Consider the following 18,444-nt stretch of genomic DNA (forward strand, 5'->3'; position numbering starts at 1 on the left):
CAGATTAATTGGAAAGCCGACAAATGAGATTTATTACAAAATCTTACATATTAAAGATGAGCTAATGTAGTGTGCCCACTGAGAAATAGTTTTTGTTTATTTATTTATCCCTATATCTTTTTAAATAACTGATTATCAGCATCTTGTTTGAATAATGAAGGATAAATAGATAAACAAATACATTTACACTAATACCATTTACCAAACTGACCACTCACTAATTCTTATAAATTAAGCGTTTCCATCAAGTAAACAAAACAATTGTTATCTAATTTAGCAAATTTGTTCTTAGCTGCAGATCATTAGAAAAGGGATGGTTTTGCAGATTATCATACACTGTTGCAGATGGAACCATAAAAGACTCGGCTCTTACGGGATACGATAAATTGCATCTCCAATAAAGATCCATAAAATGACCCTTCTATAAATTAAAATCATTGATTGGTAAGTTTGAACCAATTAATCAAGATTTGATATAAGTACTCAAAGTTTAACCATTGAATGAGAGGACACGATGATAAAACATTGGATACCAACATTCCATTTTTAAAATTGCTATCGTGTACTGCCTCCTGATCAAACCATTAAATAAATAAATAAAATACAATTATACAGACACCTAAATAAATACTACATTAGAAAATTAGTTAAAAAATTGTTCTGAATTAAACAAACACTCCTACCAATAGGTTAGGCATGACACAAATTTTCTATCCGTATATCTATTTTGATTCAGAATGACAAATTTCATAAGGGACAAGGAACTAGGATTCTAATTCTTCAATTACTTCAAACCCACATCCCTTTCATTACAATAAAAATCCATAATTTATCATTATCCAAAAGTTGAAGTTGACAATTCTAAATATGTACTAAACAACAAAAATATGAAAATTTTCAAAATCATAGCCGAGAAAAAAATACCAGATAAATACTCATTTCCATTATTTTGAGTGACTCATTATCAGGCGAATACACACTAAAACGGACATAGCCACTTTACCACTAAATACACACAAATCTCTACATTTTCTGAATCTGAACATTAAAGTAAAAGAATAGTTGGGAAGGGGTTTAATAACTAAATGACCTCACCCCGTGTCGACTTTCAATTGGGTCTTTGAATTTCAGCCAATAGCGTCGAAAATATTAACACAACAAAGAAAAGAGCGGAAATTTGCTAGCAGACGTAAAGGTCACCAACACTGGATCAAGGAATTTATCTGGATTATATGTCTATCTATCATCTGAACAATAATATTTACAAACAATCCAAATAACCCTAACTAATCAATCAACCAATTTTGTATTTAAGCTATAATAGAAAACATTCAGTTAATATAAATAAATCTAATAGATTTATAATGGTAAGGATAAATAAATAAGGTTAAGATTTATTAAAAGTGCGTGCGCGAAAAAAAAATGGAGTGGTGCTGCAAGCTTTCTCTTCACATGGCAAATTATTTTTTTGGTAAAACGTTTCGCCCTTTCCAGTATGGCTTTGAAACCGATCAGTAACCACTGGATTAGGTTCTATGCCATACTGAAAATCATGTATCAAATAGAATTATAGACAATTAAAATATTAATACCAGTTTTGTTGCCTTTGGCCCCTAGAGGGTAGCAAAGCTGGAATTAATCTTATTTTGCTTCATTTTACTATCTGCGAAAAGTTGTCTATAATACAATAAGATAAAAGTTACATAGTAAAGCCCACAACCCTCCCATTATAGCAATGTCGTCAAGATTTACGGTGCGATATTTTCGCACGCCCCTTGATCTATCTTGAAATATATATTTGATGCACGTTTAAACCCGTAATATAAAAAGGTTGCGTGACTTTTACAATTATTAATATTCAATGTGTGGTGACTGACACGCCGCCGTTAAATGGAATGTCCGCGATTTCTCTTGGGAGACCTCCCCCCAAATAGTAAAAAAAACCTTCCCAGAACCTACCCTGTTAAAAAAAATATTGGTTTAGCGGTGAGCAAGATTCTTTGGTACAGACAGACTAACCGACAACTCGATTATAAGGATGGGCAGTTTCCGCTGACATCATAAACCGATTGAGTTCTCAATTTTATGGAAGCTTCACAAAGGTTCCTAAATGGTTTTCGGCTATTTTTCTGCTTTTCTTATCACTTTAAATACAGAGCTCCTAGATGCTATGGGTGCAGTCGCTAGCTTCCAACATAAATAAACAAAATTCGTGTAAAAAAATATATTTACATTTCTGTTTCGGACTTTTCTTTTACATATTGTAAGAGACTTAAAACTTAAGCTACCTGGTGAAATACATTTACATTAACCATAGTTTTTAGGGTTGACAATCCGAATCCGGGATCAGGAATCCGTCCAATTTTTAAATACGAATCCAGAATCCGTTTTTTAATAGCAGATTCGGATTCTTAATTGTTAGGCTAAAATTAGCGTCTTGAGTTTTTTTGGTCCGAATATATATTTTAATTTTTAACAGTCATTTTGGCCGCTGTAGGGTCTAGAAATAGAAGAAAAGCTACTGTAAAAATATGAAAAAACGCAGCTTTAGATTCTGCCTATTACCCAGTAAAATTGAATCCCTTAATATATTTTTTTAAAAGCCTTTTAAAATATTGCTAGAATCCGGAATCCGCGGAGAATCCGTTTTATTTTTGGACGGATTCTTTTAAGAATCCGAATCCGATCCAAAAATTAACGGATTGCCATCCCTAATAGTATTTTTCTCACTTAAGTAAATGGAAAGGATATTTCATTGAAACAAAATTAGTTCTGCATTTAAAAATTATTTGTATTGTCTGTAATTTACTGACGGAAATGTTGAAGGTATTCAGTGGCTTCTTTTGATTATATATTATCCTTCTAACAGAGATTATGACTCGTTGATTGGGATTTGAATGAACCAGTTCACCACTTTTCTGGAGGCAAAACTCTGGGATGAATGAAATGCTTTCCGTTCCTGGACCAAAGAAAATATGCATTAACTATTACATAAATATGGCTAGTGGCTACAGGTCATATTTTCATATTTCATTTTTCATTTTATTTTTTTAAAAGTTATTTGAGCTCTTTAAAAAAATCTACCTTGATTTCATTTTAATAAAAAATGGACGGAGTCCGTTATGTTATTCTTGAAAGTTTAAAAGAATTAGGTATATGCATTATTATTTCCTGATAACTGAGTAGAAGAATCCTTTGCCGATGATATGTTCTTGTTCTTTCACTGCACGCGTCAGGGTCTTCGCAAGAGGGCTTCCAGCCTTAAAAAACAAGTTCAATCAGAAGAAACAGGACTGACATCTTCATTTAAAAGCGAATCTCTAAAATTAGACAGCAAAACAACAATTGTACAGTGTCAGAAATTAACAAGCAAGATATCCATTTAAAAGTTGAAAGAAAATTGCTTTAACATAGGACACTATTTATCGGTATACTTATATTTTTAGGACTTGCGAGATGCATTGATGACAAATAAAATTTTCCTTCTGCATATAAAATTATTGGTTGAAGGTTTGAACACTGCTAGTTTGAACTAACCAATATTCCATGTACCCATAAATTAAGTATTCAGGTCAACGGTTGAATACTACCTTGATCCAGTACTGGACATCCCTCTTCTCATTGTATACCAGCAAGGTCATATCATCTGGGTCCTGCTCCTGTAGCAAGTGGTTCTTTGCAAGTGCAACTCTACTCTTATATATCACTTTGTCGGTCTGTCTGTCCTAAAAATATCAAATACTCGACTGCTATTTGGTGAAGATTTTGCTGGCCGTATTTTGTAAAAAACTTGGTCCACTGGTCTGTCTGTACAGTTCTCAGTGATTTTAAGGGATAAGATAATGGATGATAAATTGATGTACATCTCCAATGATGATGAATAAAATCAAAATTAACCCAACAAAAGATAAAAATTATTGAGAAAATTTTTTGACACTGCTAGTTTGAACCAACCAATCAAGTTGGCAGTTGCATTAAAGCATTCCTTGTCCATGTTGATCTGAACCTTCACAACAAAATGTCCTGTCTTGGCTTTCACCTAGTTTCAAACACGTAGAACAAGTTTATCATAAACAATTTTTCAATTATTGTTTCTCAACCAACTATATAAATAAAAATGACTAACCCCTGCAGTGCTGCCAAGTACCCAATAAAGCCTGACCTAAAGCAATAAACAAACAATGAAAAGCTTACTCGCCCCCCTTAATTTTAATTTATTTCAAAATAAAAGCTTACATTTGCATTTACTGAACACCCCATTTCAATTCATTCCACACATTTGCCTGATTTGGAAAAATCTTGCCAGTAGACTTGGAGAAATGTTCAAAACGATGGGATTCTGTCTCCATATCAACCTCTTGGTACTCATCTCTATTTCAATTAGATCAGAATTAATTAAGATTTCCATATTGCTTCGAATCCGTTTTATTTCCGTCTTGTATTATGGACAAGGAAAAATATAAATTATCTTCCATTTAACTATCCGCGTTAAGCTGTCGATTATACGTTAAGATAAAACTCATAAAATGAATCCTTTCTTTTCTTGGGGCCAACAGAAATAAAAATAATCTTAATAATACGACAAATACTCATCCAAGTGATCTTAAGAGATAACTAACTAAGACAATAATTTGCACCCCCAACCGTCATAAACTAAATTATCCCGTCTGTAAAATTAATGATTGATGGAAAGTTTGGATACCGAAGGTTTTTACAACACCATCAGAATTTTATAGAAGAGCAAATGCCAGCTAATGAGTAAACGTATTCCCGATGTTTTATTGTTTTTTTTGTACATATGTAAATTATTAAATATATTCGGTATTATTCACTAAAACCAGCGCAGACTAGAGACGTACAAAATAATTCTTCTTGCCTGATTTGAATGCATGTAGGTTTATGCTCAGTCCAATGTTGTTTCTGGCACTCACGACCGCAGTACCAGACTAGGAAACAGGCGGAGCACCGCATCTCTGCAAACTGTTCACACTTACCACACACCTAGGTAAATAAATACCATTACCAAGCATGTCAGATCACAAGACCAGAATATGCAGAGCACCACATTTTTATCTTGGAAAGGTAAAGATATAATTCTCAACAAACCGTAACGTAAAAAATCTCTCCAGGACCCTTAAAAAGCTTCACTGTGCAGAGCCATGTCGATCAAGCGGTAAGGGCTTTCATCAGCACAAACACAGACTGACAAACACCCTGTTTCTTTACATACCTGTTCTAAGGACTAACCTTGAATTTCTTATCCGCCTTTGCCGCGTTCCTTTCCTCTTTGAAAACATTCTTCTCACCTAGGAATAAAACAAGGATGACGAAAGATATATAAAATTAGAAAGGTGACACAGAGAAACTGTATGAGGCCATACAAATGGTGGTCAGAAAAACTTTGCCCTTTTTTTTTAAAGATGCATAAAAACCTACCTTTTCTGAGCTCTCTATGAATTTTGGGAAACCTCATGCCCAACTCAACAGGGGTCTCCCCCGTGTAATTCTTCAACAATGGGTCAGCTTTGTATCTGAACATAAATAGTGTTAAATTATCCTTCTTTATGAATGAAATTAGTATTTAATTTGAAAGTGGAATTGTCGATATACTCTTCATTAACTTCTTAGTCCGTAACGCTATGGGGAATATGTGATTTTCTCGGTTCCTATTAGAGATAGACAGCTGAAATTTTTAGTGAAGATTACTTTGACATATGTGCATCTAATCTATACTTTATTATGTCCGTCTGTCTATTAATTGGGGTGCTAGATCGATTCCTAGATTTTTACGTTTTTGTAATTTTCTCAATTCCTGTTCCAGATGAACGGCTGGAATTTTCAGGGATTAAATAAGTTCAAACTCTACATAGGTATATCCAACAAGTTTTATTGAGATGTCTTTATTGGTTGGGGTGCTAGATCGATTCCTAGATTTTTAGGTTTTCATGATTTGTTTGATCCCTATACAAGATAGACAGCTGAAATTTTCAGAGATTGAATAAGTTTAAACTCTACATATTTCCATCAAGTTTTATTACGATACCCTTATTGGTTGGGGTGCTAGATCAATTCCTAGTTATTAAAGTTTTTGTGATTTTCTCAACTCCTGTTCAGAATAAAAGGTGGAATTTTTATTGATTAAAATAGTCAACATTCTACATATTTTGACCAAGTTTTATAAAGACTTGCTATTGGTTGGGTGCAAATTTTGATTTTAACGTTTTTCTTATTAGCTTATTGCTTCATAAGACCATTATACATTTTAAAAGGTTTCAAAGATTTTCAAATTTTTTTCAGTTATAGATATCAAAATTAAATTTCCCGTCTTTTAAAGAAAACAATCATGACGGCCAGACTGCCTTTTTAGCAGGTTTTAGGCTGTTTTTTTTTATATATTTAACATTTTTCTCCATATCTTCAGTGTTTTTAGTCCGATTTTCAAAATTTTTCAGTTGTAGATATTAAAATTAAATTTCCCGTCTTTTAAACAAAGTAACCATGACGGCCAGACTGCCTTTTTGGCAGGTTTTAGGCTATTTTTATATATTTAACACTTTTTTCCATATTTTCAGTGTATATGGTCCGATTTTCCAAATTTTTTAAGTTAAGTATTTAAAAATTAAATTTTTTGTCGTTTTAATAAAACAACCATGACGGCCAGACTGCCTTTTATCAGGTTTTTGGCTATTTTTATATGTTTTACATATTTCCCCATATCTTTGTTTATTTTGATGCAATTTTCAAACATTTATGGGATATCAATATCAAAATAATTTTTCCCATTGTTATGAGCATCTTTAATATAATTTACTTTGACCATCGTCATCATGCAAAATAAAACAAGGTTTCATGTTTATTTCCTCCGATAAACTATTCTTGATTTAAAAAAATACACTTTAAATCTACTTGTACACATTCCCATCCACGTTTTTGTGCTTCGCTACTTATGGATGTTGTCATCCTTGTTTCATTTCAAATCCTTTGCTAATGTCTAAAGGACGATAATATCTTGTATAATGAACATTCGACAATGTCAAAGATTTTTTTTTATAAAATTACTTATATGTGTAGGTATATCTTGACTAATCAATGATTCTGATAGCAACTATAATACTGGGTTTCTTATTTTTAACATTAATGTTATTAGTTTGTTAATGCTGCACTAATCTTAAAATTGATTGTCCTCATGTTGACAAATATTTGAATACTTATTTCTACCTGATGAGAAGTTTGACATATTCAATCCTCTGAGTCTGTATGGCCTCTATCAGAGCAGGATTTCCAAATCGGTTGACGGCGTTCACGTTAGCACCGTTCTTCAGCAAAAACTCGGCCATCTGCAAAAATAATTTTATATTATCAATTCCCCACCCCATATTTCCAATGGACAACCTCACCTATACAAAGCTAGATCATGGACATTACCTTAACAGTGTACTCATTACCACTACAGGTGAGACAATGATATAGGGGGTGTACCTGTACCCAGCTAGATCATGGACATTACCTTCACAGTGTACTCATTACCACTACAGGTGAGACAATAATTTAGGAGGGTGTTCCTGTACCCAGCTAAATCATGGACATTACCTTTACAGTGTACTCATTACCACTACAAGCGAGACAATAATATAGGGAGGTGTACCTGTGTAGTTGTACCCAGCTAGATCATGGACATTACCTTCACAGTGTACTCATTACCACTACAGGTGAGACAATAATTTAGGAGGGTGTTCCTGTGTACCCAGCTAGATCATGGACATTACCTTCACAGTGTACTCATTACCACTACAAGCGAGACAATAATATAGGGAGGTGTACCTGTGTACCCAGCTAGATCATGGACATTACCTTCACAGTGTACTCATTACCACTACAGGTGAGACAATAATTTAGGAGGGTGTTCCTGTGTACCCAGCTAGATCATGGACATTACCTTCACAGTGTACTCATTACCACTGCAAGTGAGACAATGGTGCAAGGGTGTGTACCCAGCTAGATCATGGATGTTTACATCAGCGCCAAGTTGGATCAGTCTCTCCAGCACTTCCTGGTGTTGACGATATATCCTGCAACAAAGACAATAGGTAGTAGTATACCTAGAAATTTTTGGGAAAATCAAAAAAGATCAAAGCGACAAAAAATGTAGGGTAAAGCGGGGCGATCTCGGTTTTGAGGTGAAGTCGGTATTTTTTTGACCACCTTCATTAAATGACATTTTTCTCCATGTTCTAATCGACTGACAGAAAAAAACATAAAATCAAATTTGTTCCTTATTAAATTGCCTACAAAAAAGTATAAAATGAAATTTTTGTGAGATGAATTTTTAGGGTACTTATTGGGTCTTAAAGTCGGACGACAAAAAATTTTTTTTTCGATTTTTTTGCTTCGGTCGGAAAAACGGTAAGTTGGACAAAAACTGGTAAGAGCTAGAGCTTAGACGTCTTCAGGGGACTTATTAAGAATCTAATAGGCTATCCATTTCCGTTTAAAACTTTAAAAAAGCTTGTATAGTTTTTTCTTAAATCGACTAAAAGTGAAGCGGGGCGAATTCGGTTTTTTCACTTTTTATACTAACTTTTTCAATTTTATATAAAAAAGTGAAATTTTCGAGAAAAAAAGTCAAATTTCTCGTACTTAGAAAAAATGTATTTTTTTTTGTAGAAAAAATAGTCCGATCTTCATAATTTTTTTTGTGAATGCTCTTTATTACATTTAGCAACTTTAACCTTTAGGGCATGCTGTAATTAAATCAATATGTCATAGGTTTTTTGAAGCTGGAAAATCGACCACAGATTTTGCCAAACTTTTCTCTTTTTTTCAACTTGATTTTTTTAGGAAATTTTGCTAATAGAACAAATTTTTTTTTTGGCCAAATCTATTCAAAATTGCCTGAATTTTAAGGATCAGGCCTTTAAAGTCATAAAAAGTTATTTTTTCTAGTAGTATTTTTATGTTTTTTATCAAAAAAATTTTCGAAAAAAAAGTCAAATTTCGCGTACTTCGGAAAAATTATTTTTTTTGGTAGAAAAAATTGACCTATCTTAATAAAATTTTTTGTGCATACTCTTTATTACATTTAGCAACTTTTACCTTTTGGGCATGCTATAATAAAATCAATACGTCATCGATTTTTCGAAGCTTGAAAATGCCCTACCGACTTCGCCTCAAGGCGGGGCGAAGTCGGTGCCGTTTTAGAGATCAATTTTGACAAACTTCCCAAAGTCCTAGGTTTACGTCCTTTTAGGACCTGATCGACTTTTCCGAGATCTTTCTACTGGTCTTGGTCCCATTTAAAAAAAATAATTTTTACGATTTGCAGGTTCAAAAAACCGAAAAATACACCGAGTTCGCCCCGCTTTACCCTACAAAAGATTCTCAAATAAAACTTCAGAACAGAGATTTAACTAAGATTTAGTAGTATTAGGCTCATATTATTTTCAAAATATTTGATATTTAACTTACGTTAATATTTTATCGGGAGCATAAGAAAAGGCAAAAGTTTGAATATATTGAGATGAGATGGTAGTAAAATGAATCTTTCATTGTCATATACATGGCAACCTTATGAACTTACTTTCTATGGCGAACAGGACATATGAACAACTCCTTTCCCGTTGGCACGCCAGGCCTAAACACTTGGTGTTAACAAAATCTTGTTATATTATTACTCCAAACGGCATACTTATAAACTAATGGCTTTTCTTAAATCTGCCAGTTTTAATGCATAATTTTTCTTCAGTAGAAAAACTTTTAAAGCGTTGCTGCCTTGCTGTGCTATTTTAAACATAATTTTCTGTGAATATTTCTAAAAATATTTTTATGTTTAACAGGGGTATGAAAATGGACGATAAATCAATCTTTTATATCCTGATTTTAGTATGATATTTTTATCTAAAGGAAGATTTTAAATCTTAGAGGAAAGAAAGGGCATAATATTAATCAATCAGCCATTGCTTAGTGACAAATGATTTTGTTAGTATAAAGCATTCCTGTAAAACTGCCTAGCTCCAATGATGGTCATAAAGACAGCATTGAGCTGGAGATATCCCTCTCGACGTTTCAACAATCTTTCAACATGACTTTTAGGAAGCTTTCCCAGCATGTCATTGATCTCATCCAGATTGCCGTAGAACGCTGACATGATGAGATCACTCAGGTAGAATCCTCCAGAAGGTCTGAAATAATAACAACATTAGTTTCATACAAACTTTTTACCACCAGTTTTTTTGAGTGTGGGAAGGGGGTGTGACTGTGTGTGTTTATATACCTTCCAAAAATATCAGAGGGGGGTAATTGTAATGTATAACCTCCATTCGGTCTACTAAAAATATATTACCTCCTGTATATCATAAAACCTTTTTAATTTTAGATATATATTTGTAAATAGTGTAGGTGCTAAATGCTCATTGAAATAAGATATCTTTTTAAAAATCAGTCTCCTCATATGTTTAAGACAAACATTTCGAATTATAGTTATGAGAAGCTTCGCTACTAAAAAGCCCAAAAATCTTAGCAATTACAAGAGACAAACAAACGGATAGACAGACTTTGTTATACTTGGTACTAAAAGTTAACCTCATGCAGTAAGGCATATCCATGCCACATGACCATTTCTCCCTGAGTATCTGCGCCTCGTAAACATCCAAGACAGGGCTCTGGTCTGGATCTTCATAGGATATTGTCGGGGATATTTTACCTATAATATAATACCTATATTATAATAATATAATAAAGAAATTAACATGGGTCTTTTTTAATTTTAAATATATAAACAAGGAGATTTCATGAGCATTTGATAAGTTAAAGAATATATTTAGCAGAGGAAAACAGACACGACACACATGTATCCTACTACCTTAGAAGATAAGATAGGTACTGAAAAGAGATTTTTTAGAGACTAAAGTGTTGTAGGTCCTTGGGTCTATACAAATGAAGAGAAATCACGAAGAAATTGATAAAAAAGTATAAAGACGATATGCATTTTTTTCAAGACATAAAACCTAACTTACCACTTTCGAGGTCCTTGATAATGTTTTCTATAATTGCAGGAGCCTCCTTCACAGCTCTGGCGCTTTCAGTTGCATTCCTGTCATGAGGTTTCTCTCTAGCCTCCTTGCACACGGATTAAAGAGGGTGAAACATACGATAAAGGCTAATTTTACAGACACACATTAAAGGGAACCATACACAAAAGTGAGGTATATCTATAATAGATTTATTTTAGTTATTAATGATTATAGATTAACTATTTGCAATAAAAAAAGTTTAAATTCAAACAATTTGTGTATATAAATCATTTAATGCTAAGACAAAATGACAAACTTTTGTGAAGTATATAATACAACTAACAACATAGAAAGTAGTTTGTAAAATCAGTATAAAGTTAGTTGCCTTTTAAGTTTTTCATGATATTCTACCGGGATTTAATTTTTGTCATCTTGAACTTAACAAAACATTTGATGGCAATCAGACATAATTTTGCTTTTATTGTATTTTTTTTTAAAGTTAAGGTTTGTCTATATTTTTATTTGTACATAGCAGGGACTTTCAAAAAGCTTGGCTTTTAAAAATTCGCAAGTTTCACCACCCAGCACCTTTTCGTAGAATTCTCTTGGGAGTCCACCACTTACGCACATAAAATCACCCATCATCTTCCCTATCTTATCCATCTAAACAGAAATAAGTAAATCCTTATGTGCAAAAGTAACAAGATGTATGTAACGAAAGACCTTGCCAACCACTGGAAAAATATAGATCTACTTTACAAGGATCTATTTTGGAGGGTATCTTCAAACCCAGGGAGTAAGGGAGGGGACAATGGATCGAATATTCAATTTTTAGGAGTCTCAGACTTTGGGTACTGGCTTAAAGGGAATGTGCACGAATACAGCAGATTCTGACTGACTTTGGGTACTTGCGCATCAATGCCCCGCTAACTAGCTGAGCTAGTTTTGAATATGCAGACAGAAAAATTTGTTATTAATGGCTGGTTTTAACAAATATTTTTTCCCAAGAATAGAAACTCTACTGTGATATTTATGTATGGAATAATCTAAGAACCGCTTGAGTTTACGTGTCAGTTATAAATATATGAAAAGGGTTGAGGTAGTTCTAAACAAGAGTTTTCTAGTGATTAATTACAGAATGTTTACTATATTGTGATGTGTTGATAATTTAATTTTCAAGAAAATGATTTTTTTCTTAGAACTAATTTTGATCTAAATTAGGTTACCATGATCCCTTTACAATTTTGGTAAAAATTCTTGATAAATCTGGTTTTCATTGCTTTTCAGCGAACCCTCTTAAATTGAATTAATTGCCCATTGTCCCCTCCCTTACTCCCTGCTTCAAACCTCCCCTCCTTCCTACTATTGTTTGGTAACGCAGCTTCTGCATTACTATAATGTGTCTTACAATCAGATACGAATATTCTTTAAAAATATCTTTCTTTACAATCTAAAATAAAATTGTTGCTTATCTACTTATATACAGAATAATAATGGTACATTGGGGGTTGAGAATATCTTGTACTCTTAAAGAATATTCGCTTATTTTCTACTTTTTTGCAATTTAGGTAAACTAGATATACTAAATTAAATATCCACAAGATAATTTTATAATAAGAAATTACAATTCTACATTATTATCGCGTTTTTTCTTCAGCTAGTATTTGCGAGATCGCCAATGTTAGCACAAAAGCTAATGAATTATGAGGTAGGTATTAAGCTACTAGTGTAGGAGCTCGCAAATACTAGCTAGCTACCATCATACGAGCTTACAAAAGTTCGCCAAAATGCTACTCTTATAGATATCAAAAAAGGTAGCATGCTACCTTTTTTTCTTAAAGTTTCGCTGGGTAGAGCTTCGCTTTTAAAAATGCTGCCAGGAATAAATTTTTTGTCAGCGTTGCGGAGCCGTTTGATTTTAGTGCGGCTCCGGCGAACCGTCTGTGAAGATAACGGCTCCGGATTTTGCTCCGGCTCCGACCTAAATTCAATAAAAACTCATAGTATTTTTTTTGCCAAGTCTATTGACTTTTAAAGGTTTTAAAAGTTAAATTTTTTATAAAAATGGACTTGAAAAACCTTAAAAGGTGCATTTGCACACGACAAAACAGCTTAATATCTCGCCCTATATGGTTCTTTACAGTGAGGCTTCAAATTTGGGGATGAGTACTTCAATCTATAGAGAAATCAAGCCGGGGAGAAAACAATGTCTCCCACCCACAATATTTTTTAAGAATTAAGCCATTTCCACCCTCAAGTGCCTCTAGGGACCCTTAAGGGCGTAATCGCTAGAAACTATTGAATATTTAAATATTTTACCTGTCTCATTTGGGCCTTCACCTCCTGCTCTTTAGTTCTTTCTCCTCGCCGTGGCATTATTATCTGAAGAAAAAAGTAACAGGGTGTCGATCATAATGTGTGTTTACTGTTTATAAGAAGGATGTCGCATATCGCTTTAATATATGTTACGTTTTTCATTTAAAGTAAAGCTTCTTAAAGGTCTAGGGCAGAATTAGAATTTAGAGGAGGACGGTACCTTCACCCTATCAAGAGAAATTGGCCCTGTAAAAAATCCCCCCCCCCCCCCGGCCCAAACTTTTATAACTTTTACTTTTTCTTTTCAAAACTGAAATTTAAAGTGGAAGGTCGACTCCCCCTTCCCACAAGTAGGCGCTGATAATGGTTCTTTTATTTATGTCGTGATTGATTGGTTCAAACTATCAGAATGTTAATTTAAAGAAAATATTTTTTTTCTGCAGAAGAATTGCAATTTTATCAGACAAAAATTAAGGATTATTAACTAATAAAAGATTAATTATGATAATGTGTAAAAACTACAACAAGAACTTTTTTAACTTACTAAATATTAAATATATAATTTATTGAATTCCAAAATTATTTCGGGCGATATGTCTCTCGAAGTTCAGCAATAATTTTCTTCGACCTCGTGACCTCGCTCACAATTTCCCGCCGAAACTGAAATGGTTGGCCAACTTTCAAAAATATTTCCCCCCATTTTTTCAAAAATCATCAATTGTGTGCGTTTTAAACTGGAAAAGAAAAGACAGTGCCGCAAAAAATGTACATTCCTCTCCTCTCCCTATAAATGATACAAGGGATTTTGATGAAAAATAAAATAATTTCAAATATAGAAATATTTTAAACTCGGGGGAAAGAAAAAAGCTTAAACTACACAAAACTTGAGATAAAAATTAAAAAACCTAATACTTTTCGGGGACCTATGTAAAGTTTACCTAAAGTATAGAAATCAATCGGTTTAGTGTTTGGCGAAATCTTAACATAACCTTTTTACTTCATATAATAGGATTTATTTTGGGGAGTTTTGTTTCTTTAATTTGAACAGTTTTACTTTTGTACGAGAATGATTTGCGTGGCAAGATATCTTGTATTTGTTTTAATGATTGATTGATATTAATAAGAAATAAGAGTGACTTATTAAAGAAACATTTAATAATATGACCTTCGACCATCGGTAAACATTGTTTTTGGGTTAGCATGAAAAAAAAAATTGGAAGGTCTGGTTGATCATAATTAAGTTAAAAAAGAAGACTTCCTATACTAATTGACTGACTGATAATTTGTATCAGAGTTCTTGAAATAAAACTCATATTTCATAGATAGCAGCTGTGAAATTAAAATTAAAATAACCTATCATATCAAAGGATATTGAATAGGTATAAGTGGATGTTGTGACAGGGGAAAATTTGTCGTCAATTTAGGTTGTTAACATGGACATTATTTATTGGTCTTTCATCCAGTAGGAAGGGAGGTGGTGGGGTGAAAGGGGTAGATGGAGAAGATCGTTTTTTTAGCTAGTTGTAAGTTTCACTTTATTAGAGTACATGATAATCTGGTGTAAGATTCAAGTAATAATAAATCCATTATTATATGATATCGAGGTAAGGAATGCTACGTTTCTATATAATATCGTGTTTTTAAATAGCCACAGACTTTATCTAACCAATATTTATCAGGGATAAGGGATGGGAAACCTGACCGAAAATTAGGTCTCAGCCTCCTTTTAAAAGTGATGGGGCAACTTTTCTTTTTTGCCTATAAAATCAACTCATTTCCCCCAGTTCCTCATTGGCTGTAGGCCAATATCCAATAGCCTGAAACTTGCTTTTAGCATTAACCAATTAATTAATAACAAACGCGTCCCCCAGTTCATTATTGGCTAAATTAATTCAACCAAACATAAATTTCTGCTATTAGAAAGACAACAATGGAAACTTTCTGCTATTAGAATGACAACAATATATATGACGTTCAATCACATCAACTTATTATTAAATTTACACATTAATAAATGTCCATATAGCAAAACATAAATTGAGAGATCGTTTTTTGAAGACTGAGTAGGATTCAACATTTTATACTTTAGAACAATGTGAAAAACTCATGTCTTTAGACAATTTAAAAGTTACATTTCATGTGGAATTGATAACCCATCTAAATGATCAAAAATACAAAACTAGTTCAATATGTAAATAAAAGTGTACTGTGTTTTGTTAAAAAAAAATTTCATTAATTTTGGTAAAAATTATTGCACACTTAATTGAACTCTTCTGTTAATATTTAACGTAAAATAAATTTTTTTTTTAAATTCTTAATTTATATGTTTTCTATGGAACAATTAGTTGATAGAATGTTACCCATGTACTTATTCAATTCTACTTAATTTATTTATTAAAGCTGGGGAGCTAAAGCGGTGTTTATTTCTATATACAAATTTTGGGGTGAAGTAGATCCCCCATTAAAATGTTTGAAAATAAATCAGATTTGGCGAAGTAATAACGGGATTCTACTTAAAGCCACTAACATATTGGTTCTTTGAAAAGTTTTTATTATATTTTATGATAGGTGAAATCAACTACCTGAATTCTACCTGAATTCTATTCATCCCGAAACTAGTTTTTTAGGCCTAGTTGGAAAATAGGCCTGGAATAATATTTTCTTACGTTTCCCATCCCTTATCCCTGATATTTATTTAATTGAACCTAAACTTAACATTTGATCTATGAAAAAATATAATAGTTAAAGGGGACTATGCACGAATGAGAGCAAGTAATTTTAAGCACCTTTCGGCAATGATTTTGAGTTTTTTTTTTGTGAAAAAATTCGGTTCATATTTGATATAACTTATAAAAAAAGAAATTTTTACCATGGTTATGTATTAAAAACAATTAAATACAAGTCATTTATAACAATATTATCATCAAATGTTTTGTTGAGTTCAAAAGACAAAATAACACGACAAAACATCATCTAATGCTGTAAATTGGAAAAGTACATTAATCAGAATGTTCACTTTAATTCAAGCATTTTACACAGTTTGAACCTAACAAAACTTTTGATGACATTTCGTCTTAAAATGTTTTAAATTTCATAGTTTTTTCATATAAAACCATGGTAAAAGAGGACTATCCACGAACAAGAGCACGTGATTCTAAGTACCTTCCAGCATTGATCCTAAGAATTTTCTTTCAGAATATAATAGGTCACCACTAATAATTAATATATTGACGAGAAAATTTATGTTTCACCACTTCAAGTTGAAGAAAAGTAAAAAAATGTTCAGGTTTTTTAGTCAAAATTCTATCAAACATTTTGTTGAGTTCGGGGTGTCTTTAATTGTCCATGTTGTCAAATGATAAAAATTAAAAAAAAGTTAAAAGCACATTTACTATACATCATATGTATGTTTAAATTAATGCTAGTATGGATTAATTTACAATCTATATAACACGAGTATTCGCATATGTATCATCAAATATCCATTTTATTAAAAGAATTAGCTTCATAAAAGTTTTCAAAATCAATTAAAATACCTAAAAAAAATATGGTGAAACATAAATTTTCTCGTCAATACATTAATGATATATGGTGACCAATTATATTCTGAAAGAAAACACTTAGGATCAATGCTGGAAGGTACTTAGAATCATGTGCTCTTGTTCGTGGATAGTCCTCTTTAGTTTTTTTAGTCGATATAACTAAATTAAACATAAACCTAGTATATTCACTATACAAAACTCTAATTTACTTCTGGAAGGTGCTTAAAATCACTTGCTCTATTTCGGTCATAGTCCCTTTTACCTTTCAAAATCTGGCAAAATTGATAGAAATTCATGGTGGAAAAGAAAATGGCAACAGCCAAGGACGTCTAAGGGGGGGGGGTGGGTGGGTAGTGGTGATTACCCCCCCCCCCAAAAAAAAGAAGAAATAATCCCTTAGAAAAAAATTTTTGGCGCGTTTTTACTACTAAATATTTCATAATTAGGTAGGTACCTTTTTACATTATTAAATTACCCCCACCAAAAATGTAAAAAAATTTACCCCTGCCAACAGATTTCAGGGGGGTAATTACTCCCCCCAAGCCAATTTTACCCCCAGGGTAAAATTTTTTTTTGGGGGGGCCGCCATTTCACCCTCCCCCCCCCCAAAAAAAAAGCTTCAAAAGCGGATAACAATAAAAAATGACAGTAAACAAAATTTGAGAATTTTAACTGCACAGATCATTATATAACCACCATTACATTCGATTCGTATTTTAAAGCAAACAGTCTTTCCAGTATGGCTTCGAGATCGATTAATGAGCAAGAATGAAAAAAAATTATCTCAATTTCACAATTTTCATGAATTATGAAGTAAATAATAATAAAATTAATGTTTAAAACTGTATAGGTAAATCGAGAAAAAAGAAAAAAAGCCTTCAGTTTATATTTTAAAACTATAAAGCGAATTACTTTAAATGTCGTATTCCATGGAAAATTAGTAAAATTTGTCTCCCTAATTCTATCCTATTCTTGGCTAAAAACGCACTCAATGATTTTTAAAAGCGAAGCTTTTTTATAATTAGGGCCAGTCCGACCGTCCGTCTAGAGCGGTTATTGCATAAAGTTTTACTTTTGGTTACATGAAGGAATTTAATTTCAGGTAACTTATTAAAACATACTCAGGGCCAGTACATGATATAGCCAAAAAGCAAAATAAATCTAAAATAATTATTTGGGGGGCAGATGGAAAAGTCTTTAATTTTACAATGTGTTGCCACCCAAAGACAGCTGAAAAACACGTACAGGTTTTGTGATTTTTTCGTATTAATTTCTTGATGGTATAAGATGCCATATATAGAGCTAGCAGCAAGACCAAGCCTAAATTAATGTGGAATAGCCAGGAAAAATAATGTACAAGTAGCAAATGGCTTGTGCATATGCTACCTGTGCAATATTGATTCTTATTAGTCCAGATTATTTAGACTAGATTTTGTCTGTGTTATTAAGGCCGTCTGTTCGAGAGCAACTCCTAAGTTATCCCAGTAATACCATTCTTTGTATCAGCTTATACTAACAACGAAATTCATACAGAATAAAATCACGAAACCTGTATTTTCAGTTGTCGTTGGGGGGGG

General features: G+C 32.7%; 1 protein-coding gene across 2 annotated transcripts in view; it reads right to left on the reverse strand.

Moving 5' to 3' along the window:
• Positions 1–2,209: 2,209 nt before the first annotated feature.
• Positions 2,210–18,444, reverse strand: part of LOC145316541 (uncharacterized) — a 61,846-nt gene continuing 45,611 nt past the window's right edge. The window contains exons 2-18 of one of the 2 annotated variants that reach the window (XR_013878567.1): positions 13,329–13,392; positions 11,598–11,672; positions 11,013–11,115; positions 10,579–10,699; positions 9,992–10,178; positions 9,578–9,630; positions 7,937–8,069; positions 7,219–7,337; positions 5,437–5,531; positions 5,248–5,306; positions 4,877–5,001; positions 4,284–4,371; positions 3,984–4,039; positions 3,591–3,657; positions 3,169–3,260; positions 2,731–2,956; positions 2,210–2,288 (exon numbers count right to left, since the gene is read on the reverse strand). Coding sequence is in view for 1 of the 2 variants with exons in the window: in XM_080157113.1 (XP_080013239.1) it covers positions 2,908–2,956; positions 3,169–3,260; positions 3,591–3,657; positions 3,984–4,039; positions 4,284–4,371; positions 4,877–5,001; positions 5,248–5,306; positions 5,437–5,531; positions 7,219–7,337; positions 7,937–8,069; positions 9,578–9,630; positions 9,992–10,178; positions 10,579–10,699; positions 11,013–11,115; positions 11,598–11,672; positions 13,329–13,385 (1,479 nt within the window). In the remaining variant the exon portion in view is untranslated. Of the gene's footprint in view, positions 2,957–3,168; positions 3,261–3,590; positions 3,658–3,983; positions 4,040–4,283; positions 4,372–4,876; positions 5,002–5,247; positions 5,307–5,436; positions 5,532–7,218; positions 7,338–7,936; positions 8,070–9,577; positions 9,631–9,991; positions 10,179–10,578; positions 10,700–11,012; positions 11,116–11,597; positions 11,673–13,328; positions 13,393–18,444 lie in introns of both variants that reach the window. The other variant, XM_080157113.1, reaches the window with a different exon arrangement.

This window comes from Acartia tonsa, chromosome 4, assembly GCF_053477335.1.
Source record: "Acartia tonsa isolate MP-2025a chromosome 4, ASM5347733v1, whole genome shotgun sequence".
NCBI lineage: Eukaryota > Metazoa > Arthropoda > Copepoda > Calanoida > Acartiidae > Acartia > Acartia tonsa.